We start from the raw sequence: 17,277 nt of genomic DNA on the forward strand, positions 1-17,277 counted from the left end.
AATCCGTCAAAATATCCAATATAAGTTACGGTAAGATACTTATATTCCAATCCTTTTTACTAAATAATAAGTAAAGATATGTAAATGCTGTATTTAATATTTATTTTTGCTTGGCTAGCTTATTTAAGGTAATTACATTCAAGAACATGCATACATGTTGCTTCTTTTTCAATGTGTACAAAGTTTATGAATAATTGTAATTCAGAAATATTCTTTGTAAATACTTATCATTATTATTCAGAGATATTAATATTCCATATTAAAATTAAAATATGTACAGTGTATCTTTAATATTAATAATTTATGTATGGCTTCCTAATACGACAGTAAAATAATATTCTTACAATTGAACACCTAAATATAATTATTAATAAGGATCCGTATATTTTGGAAGATTTAACAATAGAAAATGCAATACCCTTAACTAATCAGTACTATGTAATTAACGTTTAATTGTAACAGGCTTTTAACTTATATTAAACGAATTTAGGTTGTTGTAGTCTTAAGAATTTTTTTATTTTTATAAGCCGATAAATATAAGAGTTGTACGACTCTAAAACTTATTTTGCAATATTATGTTATACGGCCTTTTTAAAATACTTATCTTACATGAAAACCAATATTTCTTTTATGAACTTTAAACTGGCAAAATTATATTTTTTATATTTTTGTTCCATACATATGAGAACAAAATCAATTATTTTCATTTTACAAACTGCAAAAATTCAACTGAAATGATAATACAAAATATTTTTAAATCATAATCTAAAAATATCATGTTATATATTTAATTTTTCAAGTTCGTATCCTGCATTAATCGGACCGCATACTTTTTTATAATAAATTTAATCAGTATGTTACATTATTAATATGTTTTCGTGTAGAAATTCTGTGATCTTTTTATTGAGTATATTATTATATACATATTTACTAGGTAAATAATTAATGGCTGGAGACGTAATATACAGTTGCGAATGCTTGTTTTAATTTTGTTTTATGAAATGGATTTAGAACAAAATACATCTATGCAACGCGAAAATCAAATATAGAGTTTCGTATTAAAACGTTTCTAAAATGATATTTTAAATAAATATATATTTTTTAGAGTAGGCATTAGATAATTATATATCGAATGATAGGTTATAATTTTGCTTTTCGCTAGTTTTGTTATATATTTATATATCACAAGTTTGAAGATAGTTGAAAACGTCTATTTTACTACTTATTGACATAAAAGGACAATCAAAACCGCGCTTGATTGATAGTGAGTTATAAAACAAGATAGTTATCGTTATGACATGCAAAGCTATGAGTCGGAATTAAAAATCTTAGCAATCGATGCCATTTACCGTCGCACTGCAACTTTTAAGACGAAGGGATAAAACTGCAGTCCTTTCGGAATCTACATTACTTCCGTTTTGAACACAATTTGGATCGTCTATGGACCGAAATCGTAGAAAGCCTTGGTCTGCTACAAGCATACTATCAGAAGCACTGGATGTTGTGCATGAATTTGAAGATGCAGACGCCACTGAAGCTGATGAAGTCGTGCATAACTCCGACCTATGCTTTCCATTATTTGGCATATGTAATTGTGCGCGATAATTGGAATTTTTAGTTGCCGCTGACCCGGCAAGTGATGGTGTTTTTGTGTTCATAGATATAGAATTTGGTGCCGTATCTTCAACAGGAATGACAAAACCATGATCGTTATTTATCAAGTTTGTACACTCTACATTATTTCCCGATATAGTGTCATCTTCTTCATCTTCTTCATCCTCGGAATTGTGACCATAAGGTAACTGTTGTAGATGGTTCTCCCTTATGGGCATACTTTTAAACAGTTCAGTTTCACTCTCCAATGACCTTAAGTTCGAATTACGTCCACTTGCTCTCTGGTAATACTGTGGTCTATCTTTATCTGGTATTCCTAACGTCTGCGATCCATTGGCGACTATTCGTTGAGTTTCAGCAGAAGCAATTGGTGACTCAAGGGTTCGACCTAAAGCACCAGCCTTGGCTATACTGCTTATAGTACCACTTTTGCAAACGCCGTTGAAATATCCGCGTTCAAATGAATTAAAACTTCCAAATCGCCCACCACCTCCCAAATTTGATGAAGAGCACGAATTAGCTGAATTCGAACTGCGGCGCTCATGAGTCTTGCTTTCAAAGACATGCCGATCAAGTGCACCGTTAAACTTTTTTTTGCGCCCATTTGTTATTTTTTGTCGGTCTTGAATACACTCACTGTTTGACTGAACATTGTGAACTGATTTTTCCTTAAACACCGGTCGCTCAAAGATGTTAAATTCATATCTCTTGTTTTCCTGCTCTAGTGGTTCAGAATAACAATTGTTTTGCAACAATTCTACTTGCTGCTGCAAAGCCCCAGAATTTGAGTTAAAAGAAACTTCATTTTGATCGTAATCCCTTCGCTTTTGTTCAGTTGCAGTACTGTGCAAACTGAAATTTGGATTTTCGTAATGATCTGGTCCTGAATCTGTCATGTAGTCCGTACTCATATAAGTCGGATGCTCTTGGAAACGCATTTGATTTAATTGATGTTGTTGATTTAAAGTACTTCCAATTGACCCCGTATCATATGGCCTTTGGTACATAGGCTCCTGTAGCTGATATTCACAAGGACGAGCGTTTGAAGTTGTAGCTGTTGTTGGTCCCATAGAATTAAGGGCGTAACTGTCATCATAAATAAGTTTTCCTGTCCGCATTGTGTATGTATGAAGATTCGTATTTGCATTGCAAACAGCTGGGTAGTCAGTTTCAAAATGCTCCTGACTAGAGCTTGATGTGCACGGAAGGAAAAAATTTGTCACATTTGAGTTATGGGTGCCTGTGCCGTTTCCGACATGTTTTTCTCTGATTGCATTGTTAGGTGTACCACCATCTTGGCCATATGCACCCATACCAGAACCAATCATGCGAACATCTCCAGCAACGGCACTCAAAGAATCGTGCTCGACACTTGTCTTTAGTCCAGCTACCCAGGACATTAAAGTAATTATAGCTATCTCTATCAGACGCAGAGAGAACTGATATCCCCATTGCAGCCAGTCGACATCGACAATACTTGTATGACGACATGAAATATATATAGCACCGAATATCTGAAGGGCTGCCAATAGTACAAACAATAGAGCTGTGGCAATCGTAATGTGAATGGCGTAAGACAAATTTTGATAGCCATGTATGTAGTTTTGAGATTTGCTGCGAAGAATGCGTTTTAAAATGCGGTATATGTAAAGATATAGCAGCCCTAGGCTCAGGCATATAAAAATATAAATTATCTGACATATTAAAGTTAATACCCGGGGCGGTGGTGGCAAAATTGCCGATGGAGACATTGTAGCCGTAGGCTGGCCTTGTTGGTTATAAAGTTGCTGCCGACGAAAGTACTGCTGTTGCTGCTGTTGTTGAAAGTATAAGTGATGATTTTTTAAAGTATAGGATTCAACATAATGCAATGTAATGCAAAGTACAACGTGGACCCCGCAACCCACAACAACGGTCAGCGGTCTTATCAGAGCAGAGTATCTATTATTTTTGTGGTTTAGGGACTTAAGGAAGAGAAACAATATAAGAACAGAGAAAGCAACTGTTAAAAATGTGGACGGTAGATTAAGAAAGAGCTCTGAAGTAAATAAATTAAAGCTACCATGAACATTGTATGCATCAAAGCAAAGGAAAAATATTCTCAATATGCAGATCATAATCAGAATCAGATTAATACACACAAAATATGCCTGTGCGAACAAATGTGTAAGCTTGTTATAGGTAAGCAGTTTGTAAAGCGAATATACAGATAAAATAGTGAAGAGTACAACCGACAGATAGATGTGAATATTCCATGCCCATGCCCAAGTTGTGTGTACTGTCGCAGCTGCAGCTGCCCCAATAGGATTCTGGTCGGGTACGCCTGTACCAAGCTCCCTAATAGCGTCCGTTGTCTTTCCTGTATGTCCTGGCTGACCCGCATTTGTGGTGGCGTAGGAAAATGAAGTAGCTGATACATCTCCTATTGCAGCAGCTGCTGATGGCGTCGTTCCTGCAGTCGCATTTTCATAATACTCCAACTGCCCGGGGTGGTACTTGCTATGATTAATGTTAGGACTAACCACGGATGGTGCATCAGCATCTATGATTTCCTCGTTTGATGTTGACTTTTCGATCAGTACAATTGGGGAAGAGGGAGGTTGCCGCAATGTAATTATGGGTCGCTGAGTTACGTGCTTCAATAAAACCGCTGGTATGTCACCATTTTTTGATCCCAGAATACGTCTAATATTAGGTAAAACTTCCTGTCTTTTGTTTGGACCAATGGCATCCACTTCATAGGATCCCTGACCTTTTGCGCTACTTGCCTTTTCGTATAAATATTCCTCTCCGCTGGCACGTGCTGGTGTATTCAAAGCTTTTATTCGCTCTACTCCGGATATATCTGACACTGTTCCATGGGCGAAATTTTCTTCGAGACGATGCTTTGCATCCATGCCAGACGGAGCGTAATTTAAGTCCGTCATTGAATTGACAACGGCGTCGTTATTATTGCTTCCCAGGTCTGGTGGTCGAATTGGTATTCGGTCTTGGCTGGGCATCAAACTAGGCGGTGGGATAGGACGCCTATTCACTGCAATTAGACCCTCGTTATTGGTACCTCGTAAAGTGGGCTTGTCTGCAAATGGGTTTTGGTATTCTGGTGGAAGTGGAGGTGTGAAAAAGGCCCGAGACGGTGGAGAATATGATGGAATGTCACCAGGATACATTGGTATTGTTGGCGGCTGGGCTCCATTTATTTTCTTTAACAGGTTGGGAACTACAAAGATATGACATTAAAGAACATCATTTTTAGAAATAATTCCATCGTACTTACTCGATGGTATTGGCGTCGAACTATGAAGTACAACGTTCCTGTGACGATCCCTATCATGTGAATGGTGGCGATTTGGATTCGGGTATGTCGGATTGTTATTACTTTTTAAAATATCTGCGTTGGGCGCAGATGTGGGCAATGCATGGTCCCTCTCCAAGTCTAGTTCATAATTTTTCGGACGTCCACCAACACCATGTTGTTGATGTGACGAGTGATATCTGAAAATATATACAAAATATGCAAATACATAACGATTATAAGTATTAAAATATTGTTTACGTCTACAAAAAAAAAACTTTTTTTCTTTGTCATTTCGTCTTATTAGGGCGCATTAAGGCTTTTAAAATTACAAGACTACTAAAAATATGAAAAGGTATCAACACATTTTGGTTTGTCTCTAGAATCTGTATGCTGGCTTAATCTAAACCTACTAGCTTTTATAGTTCCTGAGATCTCGACGTTTATACGGACAGGCGGCCATGGCCAGATCGACTCAGCTATTCCTGATCAAGAATATATATACTTTATACGGTTGGGACACAACACTCCCTTCTGTCTGTTGAATCATTTTAAACGAATCTAGTATACCCTTTTACCAAAGACACTAAAATAACAAGATGCGTTACGGCCATATATGGGTTTGGCACTTTCTTTGGCGACGGCTAAAATTGCCCTCTGTCCTTACGCTGAGAGCGTAATAAATCTAAAAATAGAATTTGCTTGCTTGTGTGAGTAAAAACAAGAGACGAGAACGCGTTTATGTGTGCGTGTTCTTCCAGAAGACGATTTTCGGGCCGAAATCAATTCTGATCGAAGAAACGAATTTAGATATTTGGGAAGTTTTGGCCAATTTCGTAGCAATATGATGAAATTGCGCGCTGTTTAAAAATATCAAATTGGAATATAAAAAAAAATATTAAAAAACAACTAAATCTAATGTGCATTTTACATAATAAAATGGGATCATTTACATACATCATATTAAGTCAAATGACTTAATAAATATACTAAATAATTAAAGCAAATACAAAGGAAATTATTAGAACTACTGTAATTTAAAACATACATTTTTCAGAAAAAGACATTACATTGAGAAATAAATATTTCATAAAAATAATACGTAGTAGAAAATAAAAATTTATAAATTTAATAAAAATATGAAAATATGTTTGAATTTGAATATGTTTATTGCAAAAGTCATATCTTGAGGCACGAAGTGCGGACACAAACACTCAACAATGCCTTATTAAAAATCATTCACACGTCGCAAGCTGAATACACTAATGACAAATATCCTAATATAAAATCATTTTTGAAATTTATTTTGTGATATTGTGATTCGGTTATTACTATTTCTAAGCTATATTTAAATAATAATAACGTTAAGGCAAGGCATAACAAGAATTTTTCGCGTGGTGCTAATTGATCAAAAATAATATTGTTATTCTAGTGTCTTTGCTTGTACTCTACGAATAACGGGTATAAAATCACCGGCCGCTCCGATAAAAAACATGATTTTGCTGACGCTTTCATGCGAGCGTAGTAAGCGAGCATATATATTCAAACTGCAAAGGTTTAAAAGATCTGTTTCAGACGAAAGCAGGCTCGCCCTTAAGCATGTGTTTAAAAGCATCCATCTTCGGTCGGTTTTAGTCTCCAACTGTTAAAAAGCTTATAGATTCAATTTGCTTCTGCTCTTGCAGAATTCCGATTCAAATTCCCATTGTTGTAATCAAAATGCTAACAGCTTGTTACAATTTACGCGTTATACTGGAGCTCGAGATCTTGTAATATAATTTCAATTTTGCCTCAACTCTTACAATACCTTTCCATCAGATAGATTTCGAATTCACCGCCCCTCTTATATCTAGGGTGTTTATTTTTGTAGCTCATATGCAGCAACGTATTGTAATCGTGGTAAGCGTTCAAGTGATACATTGTTGGTCATTTAAAAGTTTCCTTCTCAACAGCCGTGGAGGTAGTCTTAAACTCAAACAGAGGTAAAAAGCTAAATGTCGCCGCGAAAGCACTTATTATGTTCGAAATAATTTTAAAACATTTGAAAATCATTTCGCAAAAGTAGTTTTCGTTGTCGTGTCGATTTTTCGAAGTAACTAAAAATTCACTTGCCTGAAGTTCTCCAGCATTTGCTATGCTTTAAGTATTAAAGTAAACAAGAAATCCTGCAGTTTTGGGTTGTTACTTACCCATTTTATTTAATTAAAAGTCTTTATGTCACTCTGAATTTGATTCTGCACTTGGCTTAGTCAATACAAAAAACTAAATGAACTCATTCTACTCATTCCACGCTACAATATAATATTACCGGGAGGGCAAGAAAATAATCGTTAGGGACGGTTTTGTTTGATCTAGTATTTCCTTTTACTTCACCAGTTTCCAGAAGAAGAGTAACAATAACCAGATTATAAATGAAGACTTTTTACGCCTCTTAAGTCCAACACATTTTTCGTTGTTTATCAATCGGAGCGAGACAATAACCATCAAGTGATAGGGTTTAAGAGATTTTTTAACGACTTACCTCTGTGTGGTTAAAAATGGTGTGGCAACAGTAGTTAGACCTAGTGAATAACTTGTGTCTGGTATGCTTCGTTTGGTTGTTGAGGTTGTACCATATGCTACTTTAATGAGAACAGCTGCAACACTACGCTCAATATTATTTAATTTTTCCAAATAATCCTTTTGCACTATAGATGATGTCCCGGAAATCATGTTGATTCCAGTGCTGTTGCTGAAGTTATGATTTCCATTAAACTTTTCTTGTGAAATGGTTCTGTTGTTGCCCGTTGAATTTCCTTCCTCCAATAATAATGACTTCGACAAGGAAATATGGTGAATTGCAATTAATAGTATAAATAAAAAATTGACATAACGTTGACGTAAATTCATTTTACGGGACAAGATAGAGATAAAAATGGAGCCCAAATATCTAGGCTTTAACCTGCTGATTTTGCAATTACATTCAGTGAACGTTTTATGAGCACAAATTAGTATAGCAGCTGGTGCGCTTGCATCGTTTTTTAATACTGATAAAGCACATGTATTGGGCTTTGTGATTTCATTACGATTTTCGTTTAAATTTTTACTAATTTCCTTGCTATAATCATTTTTGATGCCTTAAAAAAAGTAAAAATCTTTTAAAGGTTTTGGGCACAGTTAAATAAATATGAGTATATCTTACCTGTTGTAAAAAAACTCCTTTTTTTCACATTGATTCGTAAGCAATGGTACGTTTCAGGCATGATATCGTATTTTATAATGTGAATCGGTAACTTTTCCTGGATCGTGGAAGCCGTTTGTCACACCCAATAAAACCGTTGCAGTTTGTGAAAACCTAATTAAATTTAAATATGTAATAGGTTGTCAGCTTTTATATTTATATAAATATAACATTATTTATTACAATTGTTGTTTTTAACATTATCATATAACATATCACAAAAATCAACATGATTATTTTAAAGCTTATACATATATGAAGTTCCCGAGATCTCCTGTTTATAAATACGGAATGACTCACAGGATATGGCCAGATCACCTCGGCTTGTAACACTGAAGAAGGATACATATACAGAAATAGTTTCTACATTCTACATTTGTAAATTTTTTAATCATTATATAAAGTTGTTCTAAAACAAGGCAATTTCACTTCCGGGGATCGTATAAAACAAGCTTAACAAGCTTCTACCTTTTCCTATCCGAAAGTTGTTTATGCAAAAAGAATAAATAAAAAGATTTTCCATTTGTAAAAATACCCCTGGCTCCCATTTAATTAATTATTTATTTATAAATAAATCAAAAGGTTGCACATGCCTATTGTTTTCATTCCAAGGTATTGCAATTAATTAATAGAAAGATGAAAAATAATAAAACAAAGGTGATTTAGTTTAAAATTTATTCATATATCTAAACAAATATTTTTATTTCCGGTTAAAAATATTTTGGGTATCCAAACATTTAAAAATATGTCTTCGCACATCCCATATAGTTTGCATAGGAAATACTCGAGAAAGCCTGAAGGAATCTATGCTTTAAAACGAAACTATGATCAATATCTCCAAAATAATTGGAAAACAAAGCATATTAATAAAAATTTCACACAAATATAGTTTTAATCCATACTAGCTAAATATAATAGTATATATACGACCGATTACACACACACAATGTGGTATAAAATAATATATAATATTTCAATACCAATATTTACGAAATAAGCATTAGTGCACTAGTGCAAAGCAAGATATTGGCTTTTCCACTTCAGATGAAACAGAATACGTACATGTATTCAGATGTGTACACATAAGCAATATATGTTTATATACTTATGTTATAGAATTGGATTTAATATCTGTTTATATTTGCAATTTGTATTAACACAAAAATTCACCCTATAAACACATTTTGGTAATATCATTGACAAAAACAATCCAGTTTATTGTGACGTCTCGACTTTTCACTAAATGAAACACACAACTACAAAATGGTGGATATTCATTCGATCAATAATCGGTAACAACGATATACATGCTCATATCTTGTCCCGTAGTCCATGAATGTGATGTATTCCCTTACAAGGTATGCGCACTAACACGCTGTAGTCATATATTTCAATATTAACGCGCATAAGTCTGCATTCTAAGAGTTAGAACAATACCAAAGTGTTACAGCTAAGGAACAAAAAGCGTAGATAAACAAAATTTTATGCTTCAACTTCAAATTTTGTGATTTATGATATAAGGTTTATTCTAAAATATAATTTTTCCAAAACTATTCTACACATACTGCATAAATTACTTTATTGACGCACCTGTCCTTGTTGTATATTTTTTATGGTTTAAAATATAGGAAAACTATAGGAAAACATATTTTCAGTTCAGTTATCCCATTATTGTTTTGATTTTTGTCGGTCGACCAGCTGCACAAAACCTGTATTAATGAAAATAATATGACGACGCAAATGACGGAAGGACGTGCTAAATACCGTACTATTGCACTTACTTGTCATAATCCCACCCATTCAAGGAAAAGAATTTTTTTCGCAGGATCCCACGGCCACACCTACCGCCAAACCGACCGAGGGCTCGATTCGCGAGAATATAGACGCGATATAGAGAGGACTAGATGTGAAAAACAAAAGAAGCGTCCAGATAACTTTTAAACGCATTGATTTCGGTATTTGCAGAAATTACTTTGTATCGTTTTGTCAATATATGAGCTATTGTACTGTATGTCATTATTATTGGAGAATGGTCTGAGCTTAGATCAAAACTTTCCATTATTCACATGTGTGATTGTGGGATTCTTTTTATTATTTTTCTTTATATTACAATTTTTTTTAAATTAACAATAAGTAATTGGTTGACTAGATGTGAAAAATTAAAGTGTGTTCAACTCTTTATTAAGCCAATTAAATTGACTGATAGTACATCGGTACACAAGAGTCAAAAAATGTAATCGCGGTATAAAACATATCCAGGAGTAAAGATCGGACCAATTAAGGTCAGCTATAAAATTGTTTATCCTCCGAAAATTTGCCTTGCCAAAACAGTGAATTCGCTTTGTTGACTTCTTTGAATTTACTTTTAATACCGTACCTATGTCGATTGCCACCTCGAATGTAGGTTGAAATGGATCTTCAGGTCCAGAAGACGTGCTACCCTGGACAGAAACACACTTTCAGGACTTGTTACAAGACATAGATCCAACAGTCGACCAAGTGAGTTTCGAATATAATCAACTTGCGACGATAAGTAAAGCAAGCCGTCAATAAAGTCATGTTGTGCTAAAGGGAGAAGGATATTCGATTTTTCTTCTGGGGACCACGTTGTGCCAGGTATATTAAAATCACCTAGAACTACCAATTGGTCCCTGTCAGACAGTTTATTCAAGATGGACTGGATAGCGGACATATGATTCTTATATTCTGGGAATTCAGAAGATGGCGGAATATACGAGCACGTAATATAAACTGAACTGTCGGAAAATTACAGCTTTACACATAAGAATTCCGAGTTACGGGGATCGCCCAAAAGTAACTCTTCCGACGCGAGAATAGATCTAACCGCAATTAAGACTCCACCTCCCCGTCTGGAGGGACGGTCATACCAAAGACACTACAATGACAAGATGCGTAACGGCCATACATTGGTTTGGCCAAAGACCCTAGAATAACAAGATGCGTAACGCCATACGATTTTTTGGCACACGATTTTTTGGCCGTGGCTCTAGAGGTGGCTCCAGGCTCTCTCGAATTTTTGTTAGAGAGCGAGAGAGCGAAGAGCGCTACAGCGAACAGCTCTTTTCAACGCACAAAGTGATAGCAGACATCTATATGTGTGCACACGTATTCACATGCATTGTAAATTTGACAAAATATGCCCTTCACCTTAGAAGTTCTTTGGCTTTAAATCTATATTATTTTTGATCAATTGGCACCATGCGAAAAATTCTTGTTTTGCATTGCCTTAACGTTATTATTATTTGAAAATAGATTAGAAATAGTCAAATCTATGTACATATTATCACAAAAATAAATTTCAAAAATGACTTTATATAAGAATATTTGTCATTAGAGTATTCATCTTGCGGTGTGTGAAAAATTAATAAGGCAATTGTTGAGTGCTTGTGTCCGCACTTCGTGCCTCAAGATATGAACAAAGCAAAGACACTAGAATAATTCTATTGTCTTTGATATTACTTTTGCAATTTAATTTAATTGCATATTTAATTATTTAGTATATTTATTAAATCATTTGACTTAATATGATGTAACATTAACATTAAAAGTGTTTCAAAAAAAATATTTCGCTTTTAAAAAATTGTCAGATGAGAGACAAATTAGAATTAAACATAAATATAAATGTGTAAACGGTAGCTAATTCGAGCGGCGATTTTAACAAACAAATTTAAAAAGCTTTAAAATTATAATATTCAGGGCGCGAATTTTTAAAAATTTTTTTATTTTATCATATTGCTAGGAAATTGGCAAAAACTACCCTAATATGTACCATGTAAATTCGTTTCTTCGATCAGAATTGATTTCGGCCCGAAAATCGTCTTCTAGCACAACACGCACACTTATACGCGTTCTCGTCTCTTGTTTTTACTCACACAAGCAAGCAAATTATATTTTTAGATTTCTTACGCTCTCAGCGGGAGTGAGCCGAAAGAGAGTAATTTTGGCCGTCACCAAAAAAGTGGCTGCATAGTGCCAAACCAATGTATGGCCGTTACGCATCTTGTTATTCTAGTGTCTTTGGTTTGGCACTATGCAGCCACTTTTTTGGTGACGGCCAAAATTGCTCTCTGTCCGCTAGCTTACGCTGAGAGCGTAAGAAATCTTAAAATAGAACTTGCTTGCTTGAGTAAGTAAAAACAAGAGACGAGAACGCGTATATGTGTGCGTGTTGTTCTAGAAGACGATTTCGGGCCGAAATCAATTCTGACCGAAGAAACGAGTTTACATATTTGATGAAATTGCGCGCTGTTAAAAATATCAAATTGAAATATAACAAAAAAAAAAAAAAAAAAAAAAACTGGAACTGAAAAACAACTAAATCTAATGTGCATTTTAAATAACAAAAATTTTACATACATCATATTAAGTCAAATGACTTGAGAAATATACTAAATATATACGGAAATTATTATAACAACTTTAATTTAAAACATACATTTTCCAAAAAGAAGACATTACATTGAGAAATAAATATTTCATAAAAATAATACGAAGTAGAAAACAAAAATATATAAAAATAAAAAAAATATGTAAACTGTTTATTGCAAAAGTCATATCATAGACACTAGAATTATTCTAGTGTCTTTGCTTTGGTCATATCTTGAGCATGCAAAGGAATGGCTATTACAATATAATTTGATTAGTATGCTACGCAAACCTCTAGCATTTTGATAGGAAAAAGATTCGGACAAAGATTCGTTGTCAGTTTTTTGAAGAAGATGAAGAGGCGGATGGTGCAGTGGTCTGGCCATGTGAGGAAAGTTTATTTCCCACGGGCCCCTTTTTCCTATTTTTGATCCTAGCTTCAAAATCTTATATATCTTATGTCCATAGCGTAAGATAAGTTAAATTTTTCCACTTTTATATTACTTTTATATTATCGACTTTTGTTTTGTCTTGCATATAAGACCATACATCAGATGATTTTTGATCAGGTGAAAACCGAGAAACGAAAGTTTGTTTCTTAAGTGGAATCACCGCGAGTGGTTTTGGCCCTGCAGATTGTATTTCTGAAGTGCCAACTTGTGCCGGGAGTCCGGACTCAATGTTCCCTTGTGGTGGTAAACTAATCGGGACAGGTAGAATCACTGGTTAAGAAACCAGTGCAGACAATTCGGAATCTTTAGCAATCCCAGGGTGGGCTCCCTCCACAGCGGATTGATCGGATTGCTCCAAATCTTATTTAGCTGCCGATCTTAGCAACATATGCGGATTTTCTACGATTGACAGCTGATCAGTTGTGGAGTCAAAATAACATGTCAACCAGATATATTCGTATTCCTAATATTCCTGTAAATATCCTTGAATTGAACAGAAGAACAAATATATCGGTTTTACTTAAAAATTAGAATATCAAATTGATATGCATTGATCACGGTTTTACATTTAGATTTTAAAAGCTGACAGTACGTCCTAAAGGGGTTTACCACCACAGAGCAGTTGCTCGAAGGAGTTCTTTTCAATCGAATGTGCCCTGTGCAAGTGCCGCATTACGGTTCTACGGTACAATATTGGCATAAAACTTCCAAGTGGAAATAATCGATCAAACATTATCGATAGTGTTTCTATGTGTGGCCCAGCCAGATACACATATAAAAGGCAAATGTTTTAAGGCCAGAAATTCGAAAATGAAATCACTGAAGAATTCTGGTATATAATAGGCTGTATGCTATATTTGCATTATATCACATAATTTCTATTTATTTAATCTGGACGGAATTTGTTGTAATTTGTCTAAGATAAACCTTAAACGGAAATGGATACATTTGACGTTTCTGATAGGAACAGGTAATTTAAGATCAAGTGAAGATTAAACCAAAAACTATCAATTGTTTTAACATCAAAATGTGTTCTTAAAGCTGGTACTTTGGTCCCATGTCTAGACAGGATGCTACTGAAGTTTTGATGAACGAACGCGAGCGGGGAGTGTTTTTAGTCCGTGATAGTAACTCGATAGCAGGGGATTATGTACTTTGTGTAAGGTAAGTAAACAAAATTAATACATTCAGACTTTGATTGTGTACTTATCGTTTCATTTCTGTTAGCTAATTTTTATTTTAAAAATTAAACTAAAAATTGTGTATAGTGAGAAATACTTAATGTCAGCCTTTCTTAATCGCAGCTTACCATAAAGGTTTATATAGAAATTCCTGTTTCCATTTTAAGCATGTATACGTGTTTTATAGATGTACTTTAAACATTTATCTGTAATTTTTAAATATAAACAAATTTCTTACATTAAAAAAGGATATTCTTTTTAATAGACCTGGGTGAAAAAAGTAATAAGAAAGAGAAATCTAAAAATTTTTATCAATTTTGTGTGTTTCAGTTTTGGGAAACCTTAAAAATTGTGTTTGTTTTATTATTTCTTTCCCAGAAAATTTTTGAAATTTCTCTTTCCCATTCAACTAGCTGAGTAACGGGTTCTCTCTTGTTTTGTTTGATATTTAGATCCAATGGCAAGGGTCTATGGTCAATTTTGTATTTCTTTAATTTAGTATGGAATGTACCTTTAAGGACGATGATAAAATGTCAATGATGATCTCTCATAGCCATTGCAATTTAGTATGTTTTTAATATGTGCGCCATGTATTGACGGGGTAAATAAATTGAAGAATTTAACGACGTAAACAAAAATAATTACGAATTAAAGGAACTCAATTTCTACTGTATGTCTCGCCACGCGGCATTTATTAAAGAATTAGATGAATAAACGTCTCAAGAATATTCTTTTTGATTTTAAAAGTTCTTTATTAATATAAATGTATATACATTAGAATATTAAAAATAGGTTTTCATATTTAAACTTGAAACAAATTTTTGTTTAGTTTTTAAGGATTTTGCGCCTGTTATAAAAGAATTGTTTACTTATAAAGATTTTTATTATTTAGAGAAGATACAAAAGTTAGCAACTACATCATTAACAAAGTTCAACAACAGGATCAAATCGTTTACCGCATTGGGGATCAGTCTTTTGACAATCTACCGAAACTCTTAACTTTTTACACTCTTCATTATTTGGATACAACCCCTTTAAAACGGCCTGCGTGTAGAAGGGTGGAAAAAGTAATAGGAAAGTTCGATTTCGTTGGCAGCGTGAGCATTTACACAATTATTCATTTTTGTAAGTAATTTAATTTTCTTATTTATCAAAGGATCAAGATGATTTACCTTTTCAAAGAGGTGAAGTTTTAACAATAGTTCGAAAAGACGAGGATCAATGGTGGACTGCGCGTAACTCCTCGGGGAAAATTGGTCAAATACCGGTTCCCTATATACAACAGGTGCGTTAAGCAAATATTTGGATTTGTTATCCTTTTTTGTAACGGGTAACCCGTTTTTAATTTCTTTGTTTCCTTATAACGCTGATGTTAAAATACTACACTTGAAATGAATGGTGAATTCGGTAAAACCAGTCGCGTCAATTTTTATGGAATGCAAATAAAACTTTCGATACGGCGACACTAACGCTAGGATATTAATAATGTAAAATCAGAAAGAAACCCGAAAACTAGTGAGACGTATAAGGGTCAATAATGTCAAAGAGTCGCCAGAAGTAAATATGTAAAAATATATGTATGTATGTAAAAAATGTAAATTGAGCTCTTTTCCCCACGCCTATTTTATGACTAGCGGGTATCTGATAGCCGAGAAACTTGTTCAGAAATAATTATTGAGTTCATGTAATAATACCCTTAAATTGTTGCGATTAGATTCTTTAAAGTCTGACTACAATCTCAATACATTATAAAATCCATTACAAAAACCATTTGCATTGAATTAAACTGACAATGGACAAGCTCCATTGCCTTCAATATATTCGTCCGCTTAAATAGAGAAGGCCAAATTGCGAACGACCTTTGATAAATAAGTTTGTTAAAGGCATTGATTTTTAAAAGTTAAATCATTTTCAAATTTGTTCTTTTCAGTATGACGATTATATGGATGAAGATGCTATTGATAAAAACGAACCTTCCATTTCGGGATCTAGCAATGTATTTGAAAGTACTCTTAAAAGGACAGATTTAAATGTAAGTGTTCCAAAAAAGTATTTAAAAAAAAAATAATGTTTTACATTTTAATTTATCGAAGCGAAAACTACCTGCATACGCCCGCGTAAAACAGTCAAGGGTCCCTAACGCATACGATAAGACTGCATTAAAATTGGAAATAGGTGACATTATTAAAGTCACTAAAACAAACATTAATGGGCAATGGGAGGGAGAATTAAATGGAAAAAATGGTCATTTTCCCTTCACGCACGTTGAATTTGTCGATGATTGTGATTTAAGCAAAAACTCCACAGAAATATGCTAAATAGGAAGGAATGGAAGGAATTTCTTTTGATAATTTTGATTTTTGAGCTAATTGTATGATTAATAAGTTGTGCATACCAATTGTTAACATAATCAGAAAATTAAAATCTTATTAAGTAAAATAAAAATAAACGGGTACGAAGGACATAATAAAATTTTTACCGTTTTTTCGTATGATTCTTATACAAAAAAATTATGAATTTGAAAATCGATTTGGTTTTTTTTATGAATTGTGTAACTAAACGGTAGGTGCTACAGAAAACCCTTTGGGCCTTATATTTTTTATACCCGTTACTCGTAGAGTAAAAGGGAATACTACAATAGGTTCGTTGAAAAGTATGTAACAGGTGGAAGAAAGCGCTTCTGACCATATAAAGGCTGTTCAATATACAAAGACCCCAAAAGCCGGATACATCTCCGAGTAACGCCAGAACGCCAGAAGTTTTTTTATCACCCGCAAAGAGGTCCTTATTTGGCCCTTCGACCACCTTCCAAAATTTGATATTTCCAAACGTCCATAATTCGAGGCTAACAGAACCTACCTCTAAGGCACCAACTCTACAAGCTGCCCAAACTAATTTGACGTCGAATCCTTAATCACCGACGCATCACCAACGCAGTATTAAAACTATGACATATACTTTGCAGCATCATATGATTTCATTCATGTCGTTCGTGTGGATTATCACGCAAGACCTATCTTCCTGGAACGTTAAAATAATGTGTATCTTTAGATCAATAGTTAGTTAGTGCTTCTCCTGATACCACGTTCCGAGAGCACCTAGAGTACGCCCACAAAAAGGCCAGCGCTA

General features: G+C 34.2%; 2 protein-coding genes across 9 annotated transcripts, besides 10 other annotated features; one reads left to right on the top strand and one right to left on the bottom strand.

Annotated features, from left to right (window-relative positions):
* Positions 1-125: 125 nt before the first annotated feature.
* On the bottom strand, positions 126-9,396 carry CG31998 (uncharacterized protein). 2 transcript variants are annotated; one of them, NM_001258481.2, is made up of 5 exons: positions 9,110-9,396; positions 8,091-8,243; positions 7,431-8,043; positions 4,892-5,109; positions 126-4,834 (listed from the first exon to the last, which is right to left on the bottom strand). In NM_001258481.2, exons 3-5 carry the CDS (start codon positions 7,796-7,798, stop codon positions 1,329-1,331), a joined length of 4,092 nt encoding a protein of 1,363 aa, NP_001245410.1. In that variant the 5' UTR covers positions 7,799-8,043; positions 8,091-8,243; positions 9,110-9,396; the 3' UTR covers positions 126-1,328. The 2 variants fall into 2 exon arrangements, with proteins under 2 accessions (NP_001245410.1, NP_726548.1); NM_166742.3 differs by having other exon boundaries at positions 1,143-4,834; positions 7,431-8,025; positions 9,192-9,396.
* Positions 5,295-5,476: a mobile genetic element.
* Positions 5,488-6,330: a mobile genetic element.
* A 546-nt stretch (positions 9,397-9,942) lies between the features above and the next one.
* Positions 9,943-13,397: a mobile genetic element.
* Positions 10,055-10,214: a mobile genetic element.
* Positions 10,224-10,288: a mobile genetic element.
* Positions 11,019-12,755: a mobile genetic element.
* Positions 11,067-12,170: a mobile genetic element.
* Positions 13,398-13,674: 277 nt separating the features above from the next.
* On the top strand, positions 13,675-16,616 carry Crk (Crk oncogene). 7 transcript variants are annotated; one of them, NM_001258483.2, is made up of 7 exons: positions 13,675-13,937; positions 14,009-14,131; positions 15,041-15,245; positions 15,305-15,433; positions 15,566-15,725; positions 16,079-16,180; positions 16,242-16,616. In NM_001258483.2, the coding sequence occupies exons 1-5, from the start codon at positions 13,906-13,908 to the stop codon at positions 15,629-15,631; spliced, it is 555 nt and encodes a 184-aa protein (NP_001245412.1). In that variant the 5' UTR covers positions 13,675-13,905; the 3' UTR covers positions 15,632-15,725; positions 16,079-16,180; positions 16,242-16,616. The 7 variants fall into 7 exon arrangements, with proteins under 7 accessions (NP_001245412.1, NP_726549.1, NP_651908.1 ...); NM_166743.3 differs by lacking the exon at positions 15,566-15,725 and having other exon boundaries at positions 13,675-13,813; positions 13,889-13,937; NM_143651.6 differs by lacking the exon at positions 15,566-15,725.
* Positions 14,521-14,574: a mobile genetic element.
* Positions 16,617-16,786: 170 nt separating the features above from the next.
* Positions 16,787-16,835: a mobile genetic element.
* Positions 16,836-16,900: a mobile genetic element.
* Positions 16,901-17,277: the final 377 nt, after the last annotated feature.

The sequence above is a fragment of the Drosophila melanogaster genome, chromosome 4 (assembly GCF_000001215.4).
Source record: "Drosophila melanogaster chromosome 4".
NCBI classification, from domain to species: Eukaryota; Metazoa; Arthropoda; class Insecta; order Diptera; family Drosophilidae; genus Drosophila; species Drosophila melanogaster.

Coding starts and splice junctions, on each gene's coding strand:
- CG31998 (NM_166742.3), bottom strand. CDS start 8,151: ATGCCTGAAACGTACCATTGCTTACGAATCAATGTGAAAAAAAGGAGT. Junction 5,110..7,430: donor CCATTTTTAACCACACAGAG/GTAAGTCGTTAA, acceptor ATATATTTTCAG/ATATCACTCGTCACATCAAC. Junction 4,835..4,891: donor TTCGACGCCAATACCATCGA/GTAAGTACGATG, acceptor ATATCTTTGTAG/TTCCCAACCTGTTAAAGAAA.
- Crk (NM_143651.6), top strand. CDS start 13,906: ATGGATACATTTGACGTTTCTGATAGGAACAG. Junction 13,938..14,008: donor GACGTTTCTGATAGGAACAG/GTAATTTAAGAT, acceptor GTGTTCTTAAAG/CTGGTACTTTGGTCCCATGT. Junction 15,434..16,078: donor CGGTTCCCTATATACAACAG/GTGCGTTAAGCA, acceptor TGTTCTTTTCAG/TATGACGATTATATGGATGA.